This window comes from Megalops cyprinoides, chromosome 2 (genome assembly GCF_013368585.1).
Source record: "Megalops cyprinoides isolate fMegCyp1 chromosome 2, fMegCyp1.pri, whole genome shotgun sequence".
NCBI lineage: Eukaryota > Metazoa > Chordata > Actinopteri > Elopiformes > Megalopidae > Megalops > Megalops cyprinoides.
Genome location: NC_050584.1, coordinates 40706897 through 40733924, shown reverse-complemented (window position 1 = coordinate 40733924; position 27028 = coordinate 40706897). Strand labels below are relative to the sequence as shown.

The 27028-nt window shown below is 46.0% G+C and overlaps 1 protein-coding gene across 10 annotated transcripts in view; it reads left to right on the top strand.

The window, feature by feature from the left end:
• unc13a (unc-13 homolog A (C. elegans)) overlaps window positions 1-26372 on the top strand; it is a 48813-nt gene extending 22441 nt beyond the window's left edge. For 2 of the 10 annotated variants that reach the window (XM_036554615.1, XM_036554666.1), the window contains 31 exons: window positions 173-178; window positions 836-910; window positions 1202-1421; window positions 1893-2120; window positions 2446-2587; window positions 2886-3055; window positions 3681-3796; window positions 5223-5386; window positions 6174-6327; window positions 6855-6923; window positions 7170-7259; window positions 7510-7644; window positions 8057-8190; window positions 8447-8532; window positions 8748-8874; window positions 9117-9213; window positions 10486-10629; window positions 10899-10976; window positions 11691-11768; window positions 11973-12061; window positions 12257-12409; window positions 12711-12834; window positions 14378-14383; window positions 16111-16140; window positions 17297-17353; window positions 17537-17617; window positions 18067-18214; window positions 19058-19114; window positions 22314-22406; window positions 22495-22654; window positions 23529-26372. In XM_036554615.1, the coding sequence (XP_036410508.1) occupies window positions 173-178; window positions 836-910; window positions 1202-1421; window positions 1893-2120; window positions 2446-2587; window positions 2886-3055; window positions 3681-3796; window positions 5223-5386; window positions 6174-6327; window positions 6855-6923; window positions 7170-7259; window positions 7510-7644; window positions 8057-8190; window positions 8447-8532; window positions 8748-8874; window positions 9117-9213; window positions 10486-10629; window positions 10899-10976; window positions 11691-11768; window positions 11973-12061; window positions 12257-12409; window positions 12711-12834; window positions 14378-14383; window positions 16111-16140; window positions 17297-17353; window positions 17537-17617; window positions 18067-18214; window positions 19058-19114; window positions 22314-22406; window positions 22495-22654; window positions 23529-23820 (3603 nt within the window). In that variant the 3' untranslated portion in view covers window positions 23821-26372. The remainder of the gene's footprint in view (window positions 1-172; window positions 179-835; window positions 911-1201; window positions 1422-1892; window positions 2121-2445; window positions 2588-2885; window positions 3056-3680; window positions 3797-5222; window positions 5387-6173; window positions 6328-6854; window positions 6924-7169; window positions 7260-7509; window positions 7645-8056; window positions 8191-8446; window positions 8533-8747; window positions 8875-9116; window positions 9214-10485; window positions 10630-10898; window positions 10977-11690; window positions 11769-11972; window positions 12062-12256; window positions 12410-12710; window positions 12835-14377; window positions 14384-16110; window positions 16141-17296; window positions 17354-17536; window positions 17618-18066; window positions 18215-19057; window positions 19115-22313; window positions 22407-22494; window positions 22655-23528) is intronic. The other 8 variants (XM_036554630.1, XM_036554684.1, XM_036554649.1 and 5 more) reach the window with 5 other exon arrangements.
• The last annotated feature ends 656 nt before the right edge of the window (window positions 26373-27028 follow it).

The following is a 27028-nucleotide window of genomic DNA, read 5'->3' as shown; positions in this document are numbered from 1 at the left end:
CATGTGCCCTTCCCTTCATTTGACAGTTATGGGGTATCTCTAGGTATCTCTCCTTCCTTAGACTTTCTCTTTGTCTCCATCCTGCTGCTTGTCGGCAAAGGTCCATATGTACCATGATGTCTAACTCTTATGCTTCTCTCCCTCCTCTCTCTCTACATGACCTGCCACACAGGCAATGGTGAGTACCTGTGGCACTCATTGATCAAATGTACTTCAGCTTATGAGAGGCTGCTTTGGAATCAGGTTGTCATGGGGTGGCTCTGTAGGGGTCAGAAGAACATTGGCTTTTCACATGTTCACGTGGGTATCATCCAGCTTTTTCAGTCTCCTACAGCACACATAGAAAGTGTTCTTTGGCTGATTCAGGCCAGCCAGTCAATTCCAGGGTAGCTGACAGGTGTGTCATGTAGGGTGAAAATTAAGACAGAGTAGAATTGTTTTGCTCCAGAAACAGCCATGTTCAGACTTTAGCTCTATTTTGATGGAAGTCACTCTGGAAAAGAGCATCTTCTAAATGCATGTAATGTAATGTAATGTAATGTAATGAATGATTTGTTATTTGTGCTGTTACCATTTGCCCTAACCAAGGCAGTCTCATTGGAGTTTTGATTTCTTACCTGAAGCATGGCTATTCCTAAGGTTTGGAAATGTGCAGAAAAAATACTTATGCATGCAGGAGAAAATAGTGTTACTGCTATGCTATATGAACTGTAAGCTATCATCAGGTGAAAAATATCTGATACATTTTCACCCTAAATACCCTCTCTCTCTCTCTCCCTCTTCCTTTCTCTTTATCTTTGTGGCTGTCTCCCTCACTGTCTCTCTCTCATTGCAGTCTCTGGTCCAGAACTCTCGCAAGGCTGGAATCACCTCTGCCCTGGCTAGCAGCACGTTGAATAATGAGGAGCTGGTGAGAGTCTTTGTCTACCTCCCTTCATCTGTCTGTTCATACTCATCCTAACTTACTGAACGTCTGTTTCTTTGACTGTGTCTCCTGCTATGTGACTCTGGCTGTAATATTAATGCATATTCATTTGCAGGTTCTGACTATTGCACACTATTGGGGTGCTGCAGTCTATCAGCTAGTTATTTGCCAGACCTTCCTGTATTCTAGCTAGCATTGCTTGTTTTCTCACCGGTTAGCTTTTGTCCACCTACCTTCTTTGACTCGGCTGTCTGTGTGTCTGCCACCTCTCTGCAGAAGAGCCATGTGTACCGCAAGACCCTGCAGGCGCTCATCTACCCCATCTCCTGCACCACACCTCACAACTTCGAGGTGTGGACAGCAACCACGCCCACCTACTGCTACGAGTGCGAGGGTCTGCTCTGGGGCATCGCGCGGCAGGGCATGCGCTGCACCGAGTGCGGGGTCAAGTGTCACGAGAAGTGCCAGGACCTGCTCAACGCCGACTGTCTGCAGAGTGAGTCCTCCGTCGGAGCAGACACTTCTCCCTTCCCTCATTCTCTGTGTCCCTCTGTTCTTTTGGGCTCTCGTTCTCCGAAGATTTTCTCTGTCTTCTGTCTCTGTTTTCTCTGTCCTCTGTACTGTCTGGGCTCAACTCTCCCCTGTGTATAAAATCCACTTCTCTGTTCCTCTTTGGATATTAAGGCCCATCTGTCTCGTTTGATATGTTTTATACCCCTCTAATGCAGCCCTTACCTCCTGACCCCTTTTGCTAATTTAGATGAAAAGAGTTTTCCTGGCATAACCAAGCTTCACCAAGGCATTGGTGCGTTCATCACTATGTTATGCTCAATAGAATAACGCGAGATGAAGACTGATAATGCACAATGCAATTTGAATTTCATAAGCATTAGTTTGAAATTGAGCAATGCAATGTAGAGGATCTTGAAACTCCCGTCCCCGTTACCCCTTTCATTCTCTCTAACAGGGGCAGCGGAGAAGAGCTCCAAGCACGGGGCCGAGGACCGCACTCAGAACATCATCATGGTCCTGAAGGACCGCATGAAGATCCGGGAGCGGAACAAGCCGGAGATCTTCGAGCTGATCCAGGAGGTGTTCGGCGTGGTCAAGGCCACCCACGTCACGCAGATGAAGCAGATCAAGCAGAGTGTGCTGGACGGCACATCCAAGTGGTCGGCCAAGATCAGCATCACAGGTGAGGGAGCGCCCAAGAAGAGGCCTCGCTTTGGCTTTATTACTCATGCCTCCTCTATCTTTACCTCACTGCGTGGGCTTTCAATTCATGAAAGCAAATGTTCAGCTCAAATATTCATTATATTCTGTACATTCTTGAGAGGTCCTTGTAGTTCTTGTGTTGTTGTAAATGCAAAGATTTTTATATAATTCAATACAATATACAAGGTTGACAGATGGCTGACAATTAAGATACAGAAATGTGTGGGTGGAATATGAAGTGGACTTTGAGAGACCTCTTCCTGCTTCCCTTCCTAACACTAGTATGATGCATGCCTCTCCTACAGTGTTGTGTGCCCAGGGTCTCCAGGCTAAGGACAAGACAGGCTCCAGCGATCCCTACGTCACTGTACAGGTGGGAAAAACTAAGAAGAGGACCAAGACCATCTACGGTAACCTCAACCCTGTGTGGGAGGAAAACTTCCATTTGTAAGTATAGTGCAGCGTTTGGATTTGAGTGTCTTAGTCTGTCTCAGTTATGTTTTTTTTCTTTGCTGAATCTCACGACCATCTGTCAGGATGATCCTCTTCCTCTTCATCAGACCTCCTCTAGGACAGAAAAAAAAACAAGAAAAGGGGCCTGAGGAAATAGATGATTTGTGTTGTTTATGGGTGTTTTATGAATTCTTTACATTTGCAAGGATGGAAAATTTCCACAGCATAGAGGAAGTGAGGGAGCCGCCCCCCGAACACATGACAAACGTCATATCCGATTTTTTGTCGCCAGCGAGTGCCACAACTCCTCGGATCGCATCAAGGTGCGGGTGTGGGATGAGGACGATGACATCAAGTCCCGTGTGAAGCAGAAGTTCAAGAGGGAGTCAGATGACTTCCTGGGGCAAACCATCATCGAGGTCCGCACGCTGAGCGGGGAGATGGATGTGTGGTACAACCTGGGTCAGTACTGCAAGAGTCGGGGAGAAAAATAAGCCTATTTCATCTCTTGGAAAGGAAGACAATGAAAGCTGTGGCATATCTGCCTAGTTCACAAAACACTCTTTGTATTCAGACACTTAGAAGGCCTTGAAGATTGCTGCTCAATTGAAATAGCATACTGAAGACATTGCTATTACGACCCTTACCAAGAGTTGTAAGTGCTGCTGTATATTTAGTGTGCAATATGTGGACAACGCAAGCTTTTTTCTGGAAAAAGTATATGTTGTATACATCATAATTATCTTTTAACTTGTATACTTAACTGTAGGTTGAAGTTGCTAATGTAAGGTTTCTAGAAAAGGTCAAATTGCATGTAAAAATAACCTGCACAAAAAGCGATTGCTTGCAATGTACCAACACACACCAAGTCAGTGGCCTTCATGAGGTAGGTTGAAAAACAATTGGAACATCCAGAAAGAGGTTCCCTGGGTTTGAATTTATGTGCAATGTTATGTGCCTTTTAAACACATGGGATTGTGGTAAGTGAGCTGACTGCTGTGCTAACTGCAGTGGAAAGGTGCTGAGAAGATATTGCACAAAGTGACAGTCACAGAGGACTGAACATCGCGCTTTGATCTGTTTGCAGACAAGCGCACAGACAAGTCAGCAGTGTCAGGAGCCATCCGGATGCACATCAGTGTAGAGATCAAGGGAGAGGAGACTGTGGCCCCATATCATGTCCAGTACACCTGTCTGCATGAGGTTAGTACGATTGGTGACTCCATATGACATCCAATACACCTGTCTGCATTAGGTCAGTACTGTCTGTGACTCCGTATTACGTTCAGTAAACCTTGTATGGTCTTTATTTGGCTTCTCAAACATGTCTATATTTCTTGGCATCAGTCATAAAAGCAAAAATAAATTCAGCCAGGTATGCAGTTATTTGTTGTAATTGAAATGTGATCTTACATGATTTGGATTCTAATAAGTCAGTGGAAATGGGTATGATACCTTAAGGCTATAATTACAGTTTTTGGGGAAGGAAACTGTATGTTCCATTATTATTTTCTTTCTTTTCTCTATCATCTACCCCTCAGGCACTCATTTTCTCAGTAATGCACAATAATAATGTCCAAACACTGAGGAGGGAAAACCTTCTAAAAGCAGAAAATGCATTATGTGTAAAATGTTTTCCATTGTTTCACAGTTGTTTTTGGCAACAAATACAAGCTTTTTTTTTGTCTGAAGTGAACCGCTTTTATGTAATACAGCCAAAGATCACATTCATATTGGTGTTTCGTGTGCAGCAAAGCACCACTTTGATTTTCGAGTCATATCAAATCTGAGGTCGCATGGTTAAATGTGAGTGTGCGAATGTGTCATTTCAGAGGTGACTCATATCAGTTCATTAACCTGACTCAGGTGCTTGTGTTTTATTGTAGAAGCAATTCAGACGAGTGAATAAACATAACGCCTCATAACCTGTCACAGTGCTTGCATTAGAGAAGCTAGAACTTTCTATAGAGTGTAACCCCTTGCTGTATGAGCAGCACCCTGTCAGAATGTGTATGGAGGAGCAACACAAGTATCATTAGGCTCTGATGAAATATTAAGTCACTGTTCTTTCCCATATACTGAACTTACTATCATGATCTAACATTTATATATGCAAATATGGACATGCATCAGAATCATCAGGATAAAACCAGTCATGCCTTGTCATCATAGTTACACATAAAATAATGTAATTTAATTCAAAAGCGCAGAACTGCACATCATTGAAAGATAAAAATCTGACTCTGACTGCCCACAATGGACTCTCACAGAAATTTCCTGGTTCATTTTGTCTGGCATTCTTTGTAAATGGGTGAATGAAGGTGCTGTCCACTGGCACTTCAAACTAACTGGCTCATTTATTATACAAAACCTAACACCTGAGTGAAATTGAAGTAATGAATAATAGACAGCTCTGCTGGAATTATATTAGCCAAGAACACCCAATGAATAATTCAGTAAATAATCTAAGTACTTAGCGAAAAACATGTCTTCTCCTGGGCGTCAGCAACAGCCTCATAATAATGATGTCCAAAGCTCCCCACCACTTAGCACAGAATACATTATATTATTACAGTTCTTTTACATGCTGTGACAGACAGCCTGCAACAGCCATTGCCTCTTTGTGCAGAACCTGTTCCACTATGTGACGGACATCCAGAACAACGGCGTGGTGAAGATTCCTGATGCCAAGGGCGATGACGCCTGGAAGGTGTACTTCGAGGAGACGCCACAGGAGATTGTGGACGAGTTTGCCATGCGCTATGGCGTGGAGTCCATCTACCAGGCCATGACGTGAGTGCAGACTCCCTGCCCCGGCCAGCACACCGTGGCACTCTGTACACTGTGACTTTCTGACAGCGCATCACTGACACACTGACTCAGTCTGATTCGTGGTGTTACGGGGCTGCGACTGCAAGTTTCCTACATTCTGCACGCCTCAGTATTCTGGTAACTGACAGTGACCTTAATTCACCAGGCATTGCTTTCTAGCCGTGCACATAATAACACACTTGGGCCTTTAACCCTATTGCTTACAAAGAACACACAGTGAGAATTGTACACAGATAATAGTAACTCGACAACCAATGGTAACATTTTCTGTCACTAACATGCACAATGAAGACAGTGATATTGATACAGAGGTAATAGTCCTTTATGGGGCTGGAGGAATGATAAAATGACATCTGTATTAATTGTAAAACTACAAGCAGGTCATAATATGGACAGAATGAAATGTGGCCTTCCGAACATCGAGACTGAGACTGGACGAATGAGGAGAGCAGCATCTGACATCTACTATTACACCCACTTGTGACATTAACAGGGAGATTAGGCAATAAAAATGATAGTGCTCTTTGTGCAGAGACCTAGTCATTACAATAATGGTAATAAAAATGAGACACATTAACGCACAGTAATTTGTAATGCCAGTGACAAGTACACGGAAACCTATATGCGGTAATATGCACCAGAGGAGGACAATACTGAGTAAAATGAAATTCCACTCTTGTACCAACATGAACCTTTTGACAGTCCAGCAGGGGTTAATGCCAGCTGCATTTGTCATGTCTTTCCACAGTCACTTTGCCTGTCTGTCTTCTAAATACATGTGCCCGGGCGTACCGGCTGTGATGAGCACCCTGCTAGCCAACATCAACGCCTACTACGCCCACACCACCCAGGCAACCAACAACGTGTCTGCCTCTGACCGCTTTGCTGCCTCCAACTTTGGGGTGAGTTGTTTACGCAGCAGCTGCATGACCTTGTTCTTCCATGTCCCCTTGAGGAGCACTTCCTGTACACATCACGCTAAAGGGTAACAGATTGGAAATCCAGAGTAGCATCTGACTCAGACTCTGGGCTGAGTGCGTCAGGCTGCGACTCAGTTATTTGATTGTAGTTAATGCCATTAATGTTAGTTATTGCCCCCCACTGTTGGCTCTCCCCATGTTCCATCTGCAGCTGTTCTTCAATCTCTGAAGCAGATGACAGAAGATTTTTTTACATTCAAACGGGCCAAGGCAAACATCAGCTGAGGGTGTGCCAGTTAGAAAACAAAAAATACAAATGGACATGACATCACATACTGAAGAATTAAAGAAAAGAAAACTGAATAGCTTTCTGCGCAGTGCAAAGCATGTTAACCTGCCCACCATGTCTGTACAGGCATAGGCTTGTTTTCTGTGTTGAATTATAATTATTTATCAACTGTTAAACTGTTCCCATTGGTATAATAAGACTTTGTGTTTTGTGTCTGTAGAAAGAACGGTTTGTGAAGCTCCTGGACCAGCTGCACAACTCTCTGAGGATTGACCTCTCCATGTACAGGGTAATGTCACTATTCAAGCTATATTTTGTGTCTATACTGAAGGGGGGGACTCTTTCTTAACTCAGAAAAGCTTTACCAGAAAGCTGCTTGTGGGAAGCCCTCAGGCACGGAACTTGGTCTGATCTAAACAAGGGTGATGTCTGAACTAGGCTGACATCTCACCTCAGACAGACAGAGACCCATCATTATATACAGTACAGTGCCCAGCTCACTTTTTGTATGTCTGTCCTTGTGTGCTTGTCACAGAACAATTTCCCAGCCAGCAGTCCTGAAAGGCTGCAGGACCTGAAGTCCACAGTGGACCTGCTCACCAGTATCACTTTCTTCAGAATGAAGGTACTTTCCCCCCTCTCTTTCTCCCTCATTTTCTCTTACCCTCTTTGTCTACCCTGTCTACTCTCTTCCTTCTTTTAGTCAATTATTTTTCTTCCACTGCATCCCTCATGTTTGACTTTTATGTCTATTTTTGTATCTATAATGACCCACACTTTGCCTTTCTTTGTCTGTGAAGAAGTCCTTCCATAGCTCCACCTCTTTCTGGGTCATGTGTGCATTATAAGCACCCTCTTTTTCTGTCCTTCCTCAGGTCCAGGAGCTGCAGAGTCCTCCCAGGGCCAGTCAGGTGGTGAAGGACTGTGTCAAAGCCTGTCTCAACTCCACCTATGAGTATATCTTCAACAACTGCCACGAGCTGTACAGCCGCGAGTACCAGACAGACCCTGTGAGTAGGACTGGGTATCTGCATGCTGTTGGGGGTGCGGGCACCCTCTGTCAGTAGGAGAAAGGGATTTCAGTGGTGTCTCCTTTGTATTTAAATTTAATTTAAATTTTCCTCCATAAACCTCAAAAGATAAAAGAAAAATTGATATCAGGTTACAAATCTTGGTATTTTAAGGAATTCCTGCGTGCTTATTTTTCTTTTGCATTCACCTGGCTCTATATGTTGCTAACTTATGTATTTTGTATTTTACTTGGTCAGATTCGAAAATCAGGTATTCTGCAGATATACTGCCGTTTCTCTGTAAATGAAGTGAAACCTTCGGGGGCGAGCAGGAACTGCAGAATGGTGCATGCTGCTTTCAGAAATGAACTACAGTGACAGGCTGTCATGGCTCAATCCCTGGTGTCTGTAGAACAAGAAAGGAGACGTACCTCCTGAGGAGCAGGGCCCCAGCATCAAGAACCTGGACTTCTGGTCCAAGCTCATCACCCTCATTGTGTCCATTATAGAAGAGGACAAGAATTCCTACACACCTTGCCTCAACCAGTGAGTGTGTTCCCCTGTGGTTGCACAGTGGTACTTCTTTCTTCTTCTGTTGTTGTGCAGTGTTGTGCAATCACCTTCTCGCTTTTGATTGTAAAGTGGTACCTCCCTCTCCACTGTGATTGTATAATGATACCTCTGATATTACAGAGGTCTCTCCTTCTCCCCTGTGGTTGTACAGGGGCACCTCCCTCTCCCTCTGTGGTTCTGAAGTGAAACTCCAGCTCTGTGTACATTGTTCACCATCTGCTCTCTGTAGGTTCCCTCAGGAGTTGAATGTGGGGAAGATCAGTGCAGAGGTGATGTGGAACTTGTTTGCTCAGGACATGAAATATGCCATGGAAGGTGAGTGGAATCCAGTATTGCTACTGTCAGTTGGGTAGCCTCCTCTGTATGTTTCACAAGTTACGCCATGCTTTTAGGCTCCTGTTCTAGATTTTGCAAGAGAAAATCCACCCTGGATTTTTCCATTTGTATACCAGTGTTTTATAGACTTTGGATTTAATCAGTGCCTAAATGGTTGTTAAGTCAACCCTTTGTCTTCCTTTTTCTCGACTCAGAGCACGAGAAGAATCGGCTGTGTAAGAGTGCGGACTACATGAACCTGCACTTCAAGGTGAAGTGGCTGTACAATGAGTACTGTAAGGACTTGCCTTTCTTCAAGAGCCGTGTGCCTGAGTACCCTGCGTGAGTACTACCTGCCCCTGTACCTTATGGCCCAGTCTACATTCCACTGTCAGCCAGTGCTTACAGCTGGTGCCACGGTTGGCCCATGCTGCTGGAAATCCTGGCACACCACAGCACATTTACTTAATGGCAGCAGATACATTATGAGTGCTCAGGACTGTTCAGTTGTGAGATCATTATTTGCAATTTGCTCAATGGCGCTTCAGGGGACATGCATGGAAACTCTTCTCGGTGTTCACCAGGTGGTTTGAGCCATTTGTGATCCAGTGGCTGGATGAAAATGAGGAAGTCTCACGAGACTTTTTGCACGGAGCACTGGAGAGAGACAAAAAGGATGGGGTAAATCTTAACAAATCTCCAATGCCTTCTTCCCACCCACACATATCCAACTGCATTTGCATACGGCCACACTAAAAATTCCATTTACACTTACAGCCAGGTGTAGGTGAGGTGTAGTTGATAGCAGGTCACTCCAGGTTCAGTTGGCTGCTTACTAGGGTGGCTAGGGTGTGGTGACAGTATGTTTTGCTGAAGTGAACATGTTTATGAGCCCAATGAAGTGGGAAATAGCTGATACAATGGGAAGTAAATTGTGATTTTCCACAAATACACATATCCAGCTAGACAGAAACATTGGCTGCTGTGTGGACAAAGGAGGGATAACTTTTCATGTCATTCTCACTGGGGGCTAGCTAGGTGTAAATGGCAAAGGCACAGGGAAAGTGAACTACTTATATTTTATTGTTACAGATAAATAATGCCAAAGAATATTAAAATCTGTGGATCTTTTTTTCACATCATTAATTAGCTGCAAGCACATGACTATGTGCTGTTTTTCAGCTTGGTAGCTAGCATTCACATTGGTTACTAGCTATTTTCTAATGTGAAACGTAGGGTGTAAGCAGAGTAGACATCTGACAACTTTTCAGAGCCCACTGCACCTCAAGATTATGTAAGATAATGCTGTTTATCATCAGCTTCATGCTGGAACAATCCACCTACAGGTCAATGAATTTTAATGTCCTACAAGGCCATCCTAGCTTATTTACTGTAACCATTGTTTTAGGATAGCTGTAGTTCCTCGAATTCAAAAATGTTGTAACTTTTTATCCCTATCAAACTTTCTGACTCCATATTCCACTCTTCTTCAAAGACCATGTGGTTACAGTAGTATTACAGGTGCACCATCAGGCTGGAAGGATGTCAGACTAAAAGAGTCTGAGATGATCACAGATGCACAGTTTGAGCGGAATCACAGATGTGAGCCCAGGTAGGGAGAACGCTGCACTCTGATGCTAGCAGGAAGCGGAGAATTAATGGGCACGCTCTCAGCCACCCTGGGCAGCAGGACGAGAGAGAAAGAGAGAGAGAGAGGCCGATAGGAGCCGTTCTCAGTTCATTAGTCAGGTGTCCCTCTGGGAGCAGCCGTAGTCTCACCCGACCCAATTACCGCCAGACAGAACAGCTTCCACCTGCCCCTGTCTGCCTGCAAATAGCCCACGCAGTCCTTTTGTGTTCTTATATTCTATCTCTTTCTTCTGTTCTTTCAAAACTTTCTCTCTCCTCTCTCATGTCTGAACGCTTCCTGCCTCTGTCTGCCTCCACCTGCAGTTCCAGCAGACCTCTGAGCATGCTCTGTTCTCCTGCTCCGTGGTGGACGTCTTCTCCCAGCTCAACCAGAGCTTTGAGATCATCAAGAAGCTGGAGTGTCCTGACCCTCAGATTGTGGGCCACTACATGAAGAGATTTGCAAAGGTGTCACATACTATATGTTATGTACTGCCAGCTGGGGCGAGAGATGGCTACTGATCCTTTTCTGCTCTGATATAACGTGCTTTTTTTAAAACAAAGTTAGCCATGTTTTAATTTGTTTTTATGTGAAATCCATACCCCATGCATGTCCTACTGGAACACCACTGGGATTGGTGACCAGCTCTTAAATGGAATAGTCTATGAAGTCTCCTGAAAGTATTGAATGATAAAGAGCATTCCCACTCTCTCTTCCTGTCCCTCTTTCCCTTCAGACCATCAGCAACGTGCTGCTTTCCTATGCTGACATCATCGCCAAGGACTTTGCAAATTACTGCTCCAAGGAGAAAGTGGTATGTCTCCCTGACTCTTAGTAATCTATCAAACATCTTGATATCATTTCAGGGGTGATCAAACATGCTATTCAACGATGCTTTTTCCTCTTTTAATTTTCAGCATTCAGTATTAATCATGAGCCCATCATTTGTTGAATGAAGTTATTTAGAGACGACTGGATTCAATCCCTGTTGACTGTGGCAATTTCCAAACCTCTGCAAATGTTCTATTGAATTGCTCAGTAATTTACATTTGTTTCAAAAGTTTAAGGAGCTATTTATACCAGTGGAAAGCAGTCAGTGGGAAACAAGCCAATGAAAAATTTGTTTTAATTTGTTCTGAATGGGTGCACTTACGCTAAGCGTCGTCATGGCAGACTACAGCTGCGTACAGGTTTCACAGAAACAATTCACAATGTCAAGCAGCCAATCAGCTTACAGTGCAATCATGTGTGACATGAACTGCATGTCCTAACACCATGAGCCCAACTGCTGTTTTTTTCATAAGGAGAAACAAAACAAAGATGATAATTTTCACCTTATAAATTGTTCTTTGACAAGGGTGTGTATGTGTTTGTATGTGCGTAGATGTGGGTGTTCATCAATTGCTAACAATGTGTGTGTTTGTGTGCATACCTGTCAGGGGAGTGTGTGAGCATTTGTGTGTGTGTGTGTGTGTGTGTGTGTGTGTGTGTGTGTGTGTGTGTTTGTAACCATGTTCTGTCTCTGCAGCCCTGCATCCTGATCAACAATATCCAGCAGCTGCGAGTCCAGCTGGAGAAGATGTTTGAGGCCATGGGAGGCAAAGATGTGAGCAAGTGTCTTCGATCTGTCTTCCCTGTGTTCAGCTCTGCGCAAGTTAACTGCACATCGCTGCATCTCTCTCAGCCCAAGAGTTCTAATTTCTTTCTTGGAATATCGTGTTGCAGATGTTTCCTGTACACTGCAATGTCATCATTGTGTTAAACTGTTGTGTCATAGATGTGCCAGCATCAGTGACTGTCTTTGTTGCAGCTGAATGTGGAGGCCAGTGACATCCTGAAGGAGCTGCAGGTGAAGCTCAACAATGTCCTGGATGATCTGAGCAGGGTGTTTGCCACCAGGTGAGTCTCAGTGTGAGGAACTTGTGCCTCACCTACCCAGCTGAGGACACAATCAGACCACAAGAATTTTAGCCGCTTATGCAAAATGCAGTCCACTTACCACGCAAGACATAGTCTGTCTGAAGCATTTCTACGATAAAAGCCTATGAGCAGGTTAATTTAACGGTGAGTGTGTGATTTGCCTGCCCTGCCTAGCTTCCAGCCCCACATAGAGGAGTGTGTGAAGCAGATGGGGGACATCCTGAGCCAAGTGAAGGGGACGGGCAACGTGCCGGCCAGCGCCTGCAGCAGCGTGGCCCAGGATGCTGACAACGTGCTGCAGCCCATCATGGACTTCCTGGACAGCAAGTGAGAGTCTTTCCACAGACCAAGATGCTGTGTGTGCTAATGTAAAGGCACTCACCTCCCAGACCTATGGACCCGTGCAGGAGTCACAATCAGACACAATCAGACCACAAGAATTTTAGCCGCTTATGCAAAATGCAGTCCACTTACCACGCAAGACATAGTCTGTCTGCTCTGATCTGTCTGAAGCAGGAGTCGAAATAGATCATACACACCTTTCACCTCACATCTTTTACCCTCTGTGTGGTAGCTTGTGGTGGATGCCCAGCTGACCGCCCTCCCTCCCCCTGGTTATCCCCTCCAGCCTCACTCTGTTTGCTAAGATCTGTGAGAAGACCGTGCTGAAGCGCGTGCTGAAGGAGCTTTGGAAGCTTGTCATGAACACCATGGAGAAAACCATCGTCCTGCCGCCCCTGACCGACCAGACGGTGAGTACGCCGCTCCGCCCTCACGCACGCACACACGCACGGACGCGCGCTCACACGCATGCAGGCACGCACGCACGCACACATGCGCGCGAGCAGACAGAATCACAGGCTTTCAGCAGCCTCACACCCACACACAAGGCCAAACATGCACTCTGTACATGCTAGCCAGAGTCTCAGCTGTATGACCAACACCCAATTCAAATCTGTGTACAGCATCCCTCAGTGGAGGACGGGTTGCCTTCATTAATTAAAAAGCATGTATAAAAGAAGACCAGCTCTACAAAAACGGGACGGTCTGGCATGATTCCTTAGGATTGTGGAGGGTTCTAAGACACTAGACACCCCCCATGTCATGGGAAGTGTGGGGGTTGTCCCCCTGCTGCGAGGTTAATATGAGGGCTGTGTCAAATATTCTCCTGAGGAAAGCAGACCTCCGTGGGGGAATGAGGATGACTCCCCCCCGCCCCCCCCCCCCATAAGTCTGCACAGGCTGCATTTACCCTGTGACACAGTGCACACACTCCTCCAGAGCCACTGCAGCGGGTTCCATTGTACAGGCACGAGGGAGTGTGTCTGACACTGTGCATCAGGGTGTATGTGTAACGGCTACTCTGCTCCAGCGCAGACCCTGAGAGGATGGACAGACCAACGACCCAACGCCCCCTCCCCCCCGACCCCTGTCCCACACACCCACATGCAAAAATACCCCCTTCCGTTCTAATTTCATTCATAAAATTAATTCCAACTGAAGCCCATTGGTAAGGGAAAAAGGGAGTGCACCATATCATAACCCTGGCTCAAGGCTGTTCTCCGGGCTACCAGTCACAGTTTCTAATCTACAGATCTCACCGTGTGCAGAGCAGATGCTGTAGAAGCAGTGCTTCTGGGCTCATTCATCAAATTTATTACCTAGAATGGATGGAAACGTTTGGCAGACTAAGTATCAGAACAAACTGGTGTGAATGAATGTAAGAGTAAGAAGTAAATACAGATCTGTGACTGCTGGCTTGGAAACCAGCCTGGTATTTATTTTAATTTTAATATATCTGTTATTATTTTCATTTGGACAAAAGAGCCCCATATCCCTCCCTTAGATCTTTAGAACAGGAGAGACAGGATGTGAATGGCTGCCCTGCCTGTTTGCCAATGCAGGTCTTGCTCTGTCACCCTCCCCTGCCAGCGGTTAGTGCTCTGGGCACCAGGAACAGGTACAGAGGCACAGTGCTGGAGCAGGACTGGCCCTGGCGCTGTCCTCTGTGGGTGACAGCAGACAATCGATGACAGGGGAAGGGACAGACTGGCTGTCATGGCAGGGAGAAAAGTGTCCCCTCACAGAACTGCCTGGCATGGCTTTGGAGGGGGCTTGGGGCCAGGGCAAGGCGCATCCTATCAGATAGCGCCCGGAAAGGGGGGTGTAGACAGAGAGCCTCCCATCTCTGGTGACTGTTTGTTGATGCTGGTTGGCTGATGTGGGGCTCTTTGCAGCGTCACTGACCCTTCTCTCTGGTTATTACATCCCGCTCCCACCGCTCTGCCTCTACAGATGATTGTAAGTACGGCACTCCTCTGTGTGCGTCTGTCTGTCCGCAGTCCGTTAGTGCAGGTGGTCAGTCCTTTGCTATGTGTGGCTGCAAAAATACCACCCCACCTCACGTTGGCTCACCTATCTCTCTCCTTATGGGTTCCCGGGTTTCATCCTTCGCAAATCTCCTGTCTTTCACCTGTTCTCCCATTTCGACATGTACTCTTCTCTCTGTCCTCTCTGACGCGCCCACCCCCTTCTCTATCTGCAGCAGCAGCATGGTGCATTCCTGACTGACTCTGACCAGGCCCCCCCCCTCAAGTCCTAAAATCTGGCGCCCCCTATCTCCCACTGCCTCCCTCCCTCTGTCTCTCTCTATCTTGCACTTCTGTTTTTTGGAAGAGGCACTCTCTCGCTCCCAGTGTTGCCTTGTACCTCCCTTGCATTGTGTCCTGGGACTCCTCTCTGGGTTACTCTGGCGTTTTGGTTCAATATCTAATGCCCCTTCCTCTCTGCTCCTGCCCTCTGCTCCTCTACCCCCCACCCCCCACCCTTGTTTGAATTCCCTCATGTGGATCCGTTGCTTGCGTCTGAACTCCTTCAATTCCACTGTAATCTGCCAGTTCATGTTGATGCAGGCCTACTGTCTTTTTTTTTTCTTTTTTTGGTTCTGGTTTGGTTTCCATGTTTTCTTGTTTCAGAAACATATCTTTTTCTTTGAAATGGTGAGAGCAAAAGGGAAAACATTTCATTTTGCTGTACATCTACACCAAAGTCTTCACCACAGGCCCCCCATCATCTTCCTCCAACTGCTATGTTATGGGTTAAAAATCAGTGGTGTGATCTTGCAAGCATGCAAGGATACTGCAACATCCAAATATTCGCACACTCTTTGCACAAATAGATCATTATTCAAGTACCTCTGATGGGGATGTATGAATGTACAAAACTCAATATATATTTTTAATTTTACACTTTTGTATGTTTAAATACAAGTTTATCATTTTGTATCAATGTTACCTTACTGTCTGATTATTTAAAATTTTTATTTTCCATTTAGGACATTGCTTTTCAAATATTCTCCCAATTTGTCAGAAGAAAATGGTGATCTTAATTCTGAAATGAGTCGTATAGCTGGATGGTAACAGAATGGTGTGTTGTGTTTTTTTTTTTTTTTCTGGAGAGTCCCAGCTGGATCTCCATGATCTTCTCTCTCTCTTCACACTCTTTTTTCTCATAGTCTTAGTGTCTGAATTAGTCACTGCTGTCAGTCCCGTGGGGATCCCTCCTGCTAACCCTGTAGTTTGGCAGCAGAGAAAGACTTCTGTGCGCCCTGAAACAGCACTGTGTCTTCTGTTGCAATGCCTAATACAAACCTTTACTCTTCAGCGTATAAGAAGGGTATACTGCATTGACTCCTGTCCTGGCAAAGATACCATAAGTGTGGACTGGAGGCTGAGACAGGTTGTTTTACATATATAAGGTTTTAGGTGAAATAAACTCATTCTCCCTCCCTCTGGACCACAGGAAGGACAATCACCAAACACGAGTCTGGTTGCTATACAGCTGGTGCATGCAGTCTAGTTGATTCAGATCACATTAGAAGGTTCTGATCATAGAGAAATGGCATATAGATCAGGGGAAATGACTGCACACTGAAAAGGTGAATCCCTCTGGTAGGCAAAACCATCAGTCAGTCAGTCTCTGGAGGTGTGGCTCTTCCTGCAATGTTAACAACTGTCCTCTCTTTGCAGGGCAGGGTGAAGCTTGCTTGTCACAGTGATGTAAGAATTAAAACACTCTAGCTCAATGTGTCCTGTCACTCTCCTTCTCTCTTTTTTTGTCTCTTCTCTTCTCTGTGTTTCTCGGCTCTGGGTTGAAACAAACCGGTGGATGCAGCCGTTGATCAGCTTTGTTTTCAGCCTTGCGTGGTTGTTGTCGACCCCCTTTCAAAGCTGCCGTCGCCCCCTACCCCTAGCGTTGCCTGAGCCTTACAGTGCTCATGTAGTGATGGCGAACTAGAAATGTGGCACATCACACAGAGACATCATAGGCTTCTTAGGACTGGCAGGGTGATTCACTCTGAGATATGTAATGGTAGTGTTGACAGTTGGCTGTGACTACTGGATACACATCAGTTTTCCTTGATGCCATAAAAGACATCAGAACATGTTTATTTGTTTATACTAGAGTGGACTCTTCTTAGGTTAGCAGATGTTTCTGGACAGGTGATACTTTTTTTGTTTGGTTAGTTGGTTTTTGTTGTAAGATTTCATAGCCAATGAAGACACTGCAGTGTCGTTGGTGCTCTGTGGAGTGCCTCATGCCACTGTCATTCGGTGATATATCCAGCTAATATAGTATCACGGCGTCATGGATACATGATATATCACTGCAGTCCCACTGCGTATAGCTGTGGGCCCACTGGTTGATTTTACCTCTTGACTCTGTCTCTCTCTGTCTGCGTGTGCATCCACACTGTGACCTGAACTCTTGTCTTCTGTCTGCAATGCCTTGTGTCGCTGTGTGTTTAATGTGGCTCTGTGTGTGTGTGTGTGTGTGTGTGCATGTATGTGTATGTGTGTGAGAGAGGGAAAGAGAGAGTGAAATGTGTAATGAGAGGATTGTAAAAATTGTATGTACTTCTCATTGTATGTTTTTGCGAGTATGTCCATTTCTGTGTGTGGGTGCATGGATACATGCACACCCATGTGTGCATGGATGTGTGTGCGCGTGTGGGGGTGTGTGCGTGTGTGTGTACGTAGGTGGGTGGGTCCATGAGTGTGTGTATCTGACTCTCTCTGGACTATCAGTCTGCGTCTGCCCTTGTGATGTGTCTGTTGACGTGTTACTGGTGCAGAGTGTTGTGATGATAAAATGTCCTTTCTGTCTCCCTCCTCTCTCCTCCCTCTCTCCCTCTATCCATTTCTCTGACTCTAGGGTACTCAGCTCATCTTCAATGCCGCCAAGGAGCTGGGACAGCTCTCAAAGCTCAAGGTACAGACATCTCCGGAAGAAAGGTTTCTCTTAGAATGGCAGAAAACTCCCCTCTGAGCCAGCCTCTTAGGAAGGAGCTATTCTGTATTTATACCTGTATTGGGGGGGGGCGCTTATTTCCACTGTTTTGGACAGGACTACAGAATGTGTGTCTGTAATGAGTTTCCTGTGTCTGTCCCTTAGGAGCACATGGTGCGTGAGGAGGCCAAAGCCCTCTCTCCCAAACAGTGCGCCGTGGTGGAGCTTGCACTGGACACCATTAAGGTACACTTAGCGCTACACATGGCACAGGCACGCCTGGAAACATTCACATTTTCCACAATGCTAGGTGTTATTTATTTTGAAATAAATGTGACTTTCAACAGGAAAATTACTTTGACATTTATTGTAATGGCTTTTTTCCTATTTAGATTTTTTGGGTTTTGGGATTTTTTGGACAGGTAATCACAGGACCAGGGCCAGCTCTGCTGTCAATTCATAATGATGACCTCATTACCGAGAAGAGCAGAGGCACCTTTTTTGCTCAAAGCCAAGCGTGTGACAAGCTCACTGTATCATTGGGGAGGTGCGATCAGACCTGTCAGCTTCACTAGAGGCGGCTCTGTGTGACGAGCTCACTGTATCATGGCGTACGGATTCAGCAGGCGATGGGGAGATGTTATCAGGACTGTCAGTCTCACTCCAGTCTCCCTCTCTTTGCCTCTCCACCACAGCAATATTTCCATGCAGGAGGGGTGGGGCTTAAGAAGACCTTCCTGGAGAAGAGCCCTGACCTGCAGTCGCTGCACTACGCCCTCTCCCTCTACACGCAGGCCACCGATAAACTCATCAAGACCTTTGTCCAGTCACAGAATGCACAGGGTAAGGCTCCCCTTCGCCCCTCTCTTTCTGCCTCTACCTCTCTCTCTCTTTCATCTCATCTCTCTCTCTGTTATGATTTATTACTGATGTTGCAGTTTGTTTTTTTTCATCTGTGAGAGATTTTGGGACTTTCTGACAGCTGAGTTATCTCTAACGCTCTTTCCCTCTCTGATGAATGATCGTGGAATAACTTCAACTTTAACATTTCCTGTTCTTCTGTTCATTCACCCAAAGAAGCAGTGCTTTTCCTTCTTTTAACAGTGTTGTGTTTATAGAGCAGAAATGTATGCGGAGGGTTATTTCTGTGTTCCGGTGAAAGATTTAAGCTTTTTCAAAGTTGTGGAGAATGCTTTGTGAGATTAGACATGAATCAAATATGACAGCGAGAATTGATTCTCTGCATTTCTTTTTTTCAATGTAACAGTGAACAGCTCCTGGCTGTAGCATTAATACTGAAGTAGTGTTAATGGCTCTCTCAAAATGGTAACCTCAAATGTAATTACACGAATGGCAAGGATCTCAGTTAACATTAACTTTTTCCATTGTTCAGAAGAGTGCAGGGGCAGCAGTTGACTTTAATGAAGGGTTTGGCAGGTCATGCTGGGGAACCGCGTGCCATCAGCTGCAGGCTGAAGGATTACTGCAGATGTGAACAGAAGCAAAACAGAAATGTAATATTAGAGCAGGAGCCGTCTGAGGGACTGAGACGGCCGTCTGACTGCCGCTGTCTCCTTTCTCCCTTTTTGTGCTCTCATTTCTCTTTTGTTTCTGCTTTTTTTATGTTTTCCTCTCTCTCTCTCTTGCTCTCTCTCTCTCCCTCCTCTTCCCCTGTCTCTCCGCTAGTTCACGGAGGGAAGGGGGTGAGGTACACCCATAGCGAGGATGTGTACCCAGAGAAGGGTACGTGTGCACTGGGCTTAGGTCCTGAAAAACCAGGCTTCCAAGAACAGACCACCACCCTCCTCTCCCACCCCACAAGTGTCCTAAGAATGCCCTGCACACATATGCACATATAGAACATGTATATTTCCCTAAAACAGCTTGATGTACTGCACACAGAGCACATGCGTGCTTTGTGTGTGGAGTGCATACTGCTGGATCTGTGTGTTTGTGTGTGCGTTTGATGTGCGTGCCTGTATGTGAATGGAAACAAACTGAATGTGTATGACAAAAACCTATGTGTGTGCAGGTGGTTTACAGAGTCCTCAGACGTGTGATTGTAAACACAAAGGCATACATGGGGAATGTGAATGGCACTCTGTGGAGACACATGTGCTGATATGACTCTAAGCATGTGTCCGGAATGGGGATCAGTAACTCCTGTGTGTGCTGGGCTGTGCATCTACTTGGGTTAGTGAATGGTGGAGCGCAAGAAAATGAGCGAGAGTGAGTGAATGAATGTGAGAGTGACAGGGTGGTAGAAGCTTGGCAGAATGAATTAGTGGGTGGGTGGTTAGAGGTTCAAGAGGTGTGTGGGTGAGTCAGTTGATGGGTGAGTGGGTGGTGTGTTGATGAGTGAGTGGGTAGGTGAGTGGGTGAGTGGATGAGTGGGTGAGTGGGTGGGTGAGTGAGTGAGTGGGTGAGTGAGTGGGTGAGTGAGTGACAGGGTGAGTGGTGAGTGTGTGAGTGGGTGGGTGAGTGAGTGAACATGGATATGTTAAGGGTCACAGGATCCCAGGGTCTGTTTCTTGCAAGATCTTGGAAGCAGAGATTTCTTTTTGCCTGGATTCTCTGAATGTTGGAGTGATGATAATGATGGCTGGCGCAGTTTGTCTGGAGGGGCTGCTTGTACTGGACTGCTCCCCCCCCTTCCCATACACCCACGCATACAGACACTCACATACACACACACACCAGTGTCTGATCACCCCTCAGAGCTGGCTACTTCTAGCACAGCTAACTTACTCTCTGTACAGCAGCAAGGAGAGGTGACATGGCTCCTCCAGCAAGAGGCAGAAAAGTTCAATCAGCTGTGCCCTCAGGGTTAGGTGCCACCCTATCTGTCACTCTCAATCAGCCCTCTCGAACTCATTAGCTTCTCATTGCATCTCACAGGCCAATCTGCTAAACCAATGGACCTTAGCCCTCTGGTTCAAGCATCTATGTAGAGTCTCAGGTGGACTGCTTTAGATATGTACACCTGAAGTGATCAGACACAAGGAGAAACATGGTGAGAGCAGACCTCACAACAAGCCTGGTTGGTTTATCAAAGCAGTTTGGGGCTATTCTATTTGCTATTAGGCTGTCAGATATAAACAGCTTGATTATAAAAGGAGTCACCATTAATTGTATGGAAGAAGTTGTTTTATGGGACAGTCAGGAGTTTTCACAAGGGTACAGGGTCCTGCATCCCCTGTTGAACTCATTGTAGTGCAGGACCTCCTGTGAGCATGATGTTCACTGAATGTACTAGCTGTATAAAATAACCTGAGTAGGTTCCCTTTGTTGGCCAAACTCACATTTTTGCTGTTCTGTTTTATGCTACTGATTTGGTTGTGCATTAATTTGTTTCTTCTGGAAAAAAGTTAAATCAGGAGAAAGGGGTATTTTTATATTCCAGCACTCGCTGCTAGTGACGCAAGCAGGAGCCAGGCTCCAGCTGCCAAACTTCTCCAGGTACCAAGAGAATGCTTCATCAGCCCGTTTTATTGCTACGCTGGATCGCTTCCGTGGGCACCACAACACTGTAAATTGATGATTGTTTAATTTAAAAACATGAGGTAATAAATAGTGAAGAACTTCATAACGGTCCTCACTGACAGAAACAGAGAGCTGTGTATACAGTTTGGTGACAGGCGATTCGTCAAAATGAGTAGAAAGTAGAAAAGAGCTGAAACAGAACATTGGCTATGGGTGTTCGAAATTAGGTGTGCTGACAGAAAGTCACGTTCTACAGCATAATGATTCATGCTTCTCCAGAATCCTCCTGATCTCAGCTCAGAGAGCAGCCTGACAGCCCCCTCCCTGACAAACTGAGCCACCGTCTGAATGGAGCCCCCTGCTGGGCTGCACTGCATGCTTCCCTCTGCCCCTCAGAACCAGCAGCATGGAGCTGAGGCCCTGGCTCGCCTCACACCCACAAAAAAACCTGTGCAGAACCTTGCAGTAGTAATTTGCACCCGAAGGCAGGTTTATACAAAGAGGGGAGATACCCAGGACAGATGTGGCTGGCTTCAGTGTTCTCGCCTGGTAGCATTGTTTGTGTTTTAAACACACACATCCTGTTCTGTAATGTGTACTCCTGTGCTTGGCTCGTCTGAATGGTTTCGTTCTTGACCCCTCTCTGATTCTCACAGTCTAGGCGTAGTTTTAGCCTTCACGCAGAGGTTCTGCAAGGCTCGGGATGGTGCTCCTCATGCTTGCTTTGGGCAAAGGGGACCCAGGAATGGGTCTGACTGGATACATTTCAGCATGTGAACTTTACAAACTTGCCTGCTCTAGTGAATCGAAGGACACCAAAGGAAAACCCCCAGACCTTTCTTGTCAAATGAACCATACCACCTCTCTCTCCTTGTACGCCATTCCTCGCTCTGCACTCAGCGAGGGTCCCACCGACTGGTGGAAAGTGCAGCTATGGCTCGGGAGTTGGAAGACCCGCACTGTCCTGGCACAGCAGCAGACACGCCACAGGCTGCAATCTAGTTAATATTTGAGATGGAAGTGTGGACCAGCAGTCTGCATCACAGTGCCTCAGTGTGCCCTGAACCACTGACAATATCTTTTCAGGAAAAAATAAATTAAAATATTTAGTAAGATACAATATTATTATGCCAGGACATTGTTTCCAAAGCACCCCAACTCATAGCTGTAACCTCTGAATGACCCTATTCATAGGCTGACTCCACTCAGGATGTCTAGTCTCAAATCCTTTGTACATTATGTACTGTACTCTGTAAGAGCAATATCAGACTCTCTGTCAGTAGCACTGCCCATGGGCTGGTGTACTGCCATGAACAGCATGAGCGTACTTTTTTGTTGAGTGGAGAAGGATTGAGACAAAGGCATCCTGATTGGCTGACAGCTGTCGATAACGGTGAAATACTTTCATGGTATAGATGTCTGACTGTTGTCCTGGTACGCTGACCTCCTACCCTCCCAGGTTCAGGTGTGGAGGATGCAGTAGGAGAGGTGTCTATCCACGTGGAGATCTTCACTCACCCCAACACCGGAGAGCACAAGGTCACGGTGAAGGGTGAGTGTGTCCTACACTGATCGCCACAATGTGTGCGCTGGACTGTGTGACCACCACAACTCCTAAACCACCCCTTCCCCATCCTCAGTGGTGGCAGCGAATGACCTGCGGTGGCAGACATCAGGAATATTCCGGCCCTTCGTGGAGGTCTACATCATCGGCCCTCACCTGAGTGACAAGAAGAGGAAGTTTGCCACCAAGTCAAAGAACAATAGCTGGGCCCCTAAATACAACGAAACCTTCTCATTGTGAGTATAAGAGCTCCTCCCCCTGCATGTTCCCGGTGTTCATTGGTTTATCTGCATTCGGTTTCCACCCACAGCAGCACCACTGTCTCTCCATTCTGTTTCATACATGTAACACTGCACCTTTGTCTGTGATGTCAGAGCCTTTTAGGGAATTGCAGGCCAATTAGTCAGACCTGCATTGCATAAAATTCATCCCATTCCAGAACCACTAGATCAGTAGGATTTATCCCAGCAGCAAGCTAGAGTTATTCTTGGAGAAAAAAGGCACTACGTGTAGTAAGCATCATGCATCTATATTGGTGCAAAATGTCAAATCTTTTATTTTAATTTAGAACAAAAGTCAAAAAAGAAACATAACTTGACAATTTGGCAGCAATGCCAGAATCACAGCATTATAATATATTTTTTTTTACCAATATTACATTATATTATATTCACATTGCATTCATGCATACATACATTCACACAACACAGTCACCCTGTTATGTCTCCTGCTTTTTGAACATCATATAATGTGATATGAATTTAGATCCATGAGGAAGTCTAATGAATTTCATTTACAGTTTTACAATTGCTCTTCTTTTGTCATATTTATTTATCGTGTGCCCCTGTTGAGAAGATAAAAGAGTGGCTGCACCTGTAAATATTCCTTTGAATGCCACCTGGCCAGTTTTCATTATTATACTTTAGTATGTTCTCATTTGCATTCTAATGACTTTGCTTTTCTGGCAAACCTGCCTAGGAAGATATAGCTCCATTAAAAACTTCAAAGGCAGCCTTAAAGGTTGATTTAGTGGTTTGAAGTATTGCTTCTGCTGGGGAAAGCTCGAATAGCGTGGCTCTGTGTTGAGCGTAGTGTTGATTTCTCCCCCAGCACCCTGAGCAACGAGGTGGGGCCTGAGTGCTATGAGCTGCAGGTGTGTGTGAAGGACTACTGCTTTGCGCGGGAGGACCGCACGGTAGGCATGGCTGTGCTGCAGCTGAAGGACGTGGTCGCCCGGGGCAGCGTGGCCTGCTGGCTGCCGCTGGGGAAGCGGATCCACATGGACGAGACGGGCCTGACCGTGCTGCGCATCCTGTCCCAGCGCAACAACGACGACGTGGCCAAGGAGTTCGTCAAGCTCAAATCCGACCAGCGCTCGGCTGAGGAGGGCAGGGGCAGCTAAGCTCCACCGCACAGCTCTCGGCCCCCCTCCCCCCCTCAGGGACGGAGCCCAGCTGCCCACTGCACACTGCCCTCTGCGTCGCCCAGTGTCCACCCACTCACACGCACTGGCCTACCGAAGCACAGACACACCCACACGCCTCAGAGTCACGCAGCCACATCAAGCAAGGACACGCCGCCGTACCGTACACTGCCCGGCCTGTCACACACTGATCTCCCTCCCTCTGTCTGAAACTACACATACAAAGACACACAAACACACACTGCCCCGTCTTACTGGCTGTCTCTTTCGTTCATAAACATCTGTACGATGGAGAGAGACCCTGTCCACCACTCCAGCAGTTAGGCAGTGTCCTCACTTTCAAACACAAACAAGCAGATGAAGCAGAACAGGTATATTTATACATTCATTCAGTGAGATGGTCTCACTCACAAACCAACTACACTGACCCATTGAAACAGTTAGACAATAATGAACATCTGGAGTAAAAGTAGTATTTACTAAATTTTCTATTTACATGCAATTTTATTTTATTCTTTTCCAGTAAGAAACTTTTTTGAAAACTAATGATCAAAAGCAAAAAAAAAAAATAGGTGTGAATCTATACGAGAGGCAGAATGACAGCATAAAATTCGGAGAAAGAAGTCCCCTCTCCTCCAACAATTCCCTCTCTCGTGTCCTTCCCTGGTGTTTGGTGATCTCTCTTCCCCTCCTGTCTCCCAGCTATTTTGTTGCGTAACAGACCAAGAAGACTCAGCTGCTGCTTGTGTCGCAGATGAAAAAGTGAAAACTGTTCCCAGACTCCTGTCATGGCACTGCACTGCACTGACAGAGGATGTTTCATGCCCTGAACCTCTCATTCCCTCCCCTCTCCTTCTCTCCCAATCCGATCAGTTGCACAGTTCTCACTCCCAGCAGGACTTCCTTGAGGGTCACACCCCGGAAATCAAGTCCCCTCTTCACCCGGGACTGAGTATAGGAGGAACGTAATTACAAAGATAAGGCCTAGACTTTTGAATTTGACAGCCATCCCTGTTTCCAATCAAAACCCTCGGAAACCTTAACAGAAGGAGAAAATACCAATTCTTATTACCATACCACACTATTTTAGTGGCACACATGTAAAAAAGAAATAAGACTTTGCACTTGAGTTATTTTGTGTATGTCAGGGGTTTGTGAGAGTGAACACTCCCCCTCCTTCTGTCTGTCAGTTTGTTCAGGAACTGACTGCCCCAATAGTCTCACATACCCATGGTGCCCTTGTCTTTTGGTTTGTCTGCCCCTCTCATCACAGCTTCCCCTGTTTATACCATAGTATGCTTTGCGTGATGAAAATAAGCCTCCTAGCACTGTGATTAATTTGATGTGCCCTTGTGGACTAGCAGACTGAACCGTATACAGTCACTATATTATACACATATGTATATTATACATATATGTATAACAAACAGGAGCCAACCAGGAAGGAGGATTATACATAATACTGGTCTATTTTGTTTTATTTTTGAGAATTGCCTAAGTGTCTTTAAGTTGGGGGAGATTATTTGTGAACTTGGTTTGCTTGTTTAAACAAACATTTGGCTGCAAGCCCCGTTAGGCCACGCATTGCAGAGACACTGCGGTAGCCCTGACGGAAAGCGGAATCTCGAGAAGATAGCCTCTGAAAGCGAGAAGGCCTCTCCTTCAAACACTGACCCAGTCCGGCAGCGTCGAAACAGTGCTGCCACAGGGACCTCAGCTGTACAGGAACAACTGCACTGCAGACCCCCTTGCTCTCTCTCCCCTCTCCTAATCCTGCAAAAGCACAAAGACGGCCCTTCAGCCAGGCCCCCGCGAGGAGCCGTATCCCCGGACATCCTGGCTGTGACCTGAGGCCGCACCACAAGGACCACAACACAGATGACTCACGTAAAGGGCTACAGTACTGTTCTAGCCCTTTCTCCAGAGATCCGTCCCCCTGTCCTCCAGCACCGCCCAGCACCGTCACTGACAGAGACTACAGAAAGGTTGTGGCCAGTACTCACATTCACTTCAGGTCCGCAGGTTAAACTGGCGTCACTTGCATTTCACGTTCGCATTACTTGTGGAAACAGTTACGAGCAGAATTGTGGGCGATGTGCATATGTATACTACGATTTAAAGCTCAGAATTGTCTTGTGTAATCGTTCAAAATGCACACTTTGTATCAGTGCTGCAAACTAAGCGTCAGTGCAGCGCCCCCCCACACCGGTGTATTATCAAGATCAAGGAACCTGACTCCAGTCTACCCCCCTGAGTTGCGTCATTCAGGATAACGCTGGGAGGATGCAATACATCAGGCTGCAGCTGGAGATCTAATTGTCAAGACAGAAAGTGCGTTTTGCTATGAATACAGGCTGCCAGCTGCACACTGGAACTGTTAATGAGACTGGCTTATATTAAGACCTCAGATCACCGAAGCTCCATCTTCTGTTACATTCCATCTCATGCTCCTTGGTCCACTGAATACTCCAGGGTCTTGTTCCTGAATAAATCCACTGAACAGAAATCAAACTGAGCAGGACAAACTGACACAGGAACAGAACATGGAGTGTGTCACATTCTCTGTGCATCAGTCAGAATTGTCCGTGCTTATTGGGTGGCTGACATTCTGACTCGACCCAGAGCAATGGAGATACAACACTCAATCCATCCCCAAAAAGCACTTCATGGTGATATCTTCAAACATGCGTCCCCACCTCTTAAATTTATCTACAACTTAACTCTATGCATTTATTCTATGAAATTTAGCTAAATAGGTCAGTCTGTTTTGAACAGTCATGAAATGTTTACAATGTGAATTATTAATATCAGCACAAAACGTGTGTGGAGTTGTGTGGTTGCTGTTTTGAAACAGGCCAAATTCCTGAGCTGTAGCTGCTACTGGTAGTGATAGAGAGCAGCATCATGAGTGAAGGCTTTGTTTCAGCATGTGGAAGAGCACGATATCACCAGTCTATTCTACTGTAGGTACCACAGTCTGAGAAGTACTGAATGTGGGTTTGGACGTTTGCATTTAGGGCTACCAAATGTCAGGAGGCGGCTGCATGAACTCAAGCTGCTGCTCAGAGGTTGGCAGTAATGTGACAGGCTGGCCAACAAGCCTTGCACCTCTCTTCCATACAGTAAAAATGGGAGAGTCCTGTAACTCTCATTGGCCATCACTTTACCGCTTCAAAGTCTATTGTTG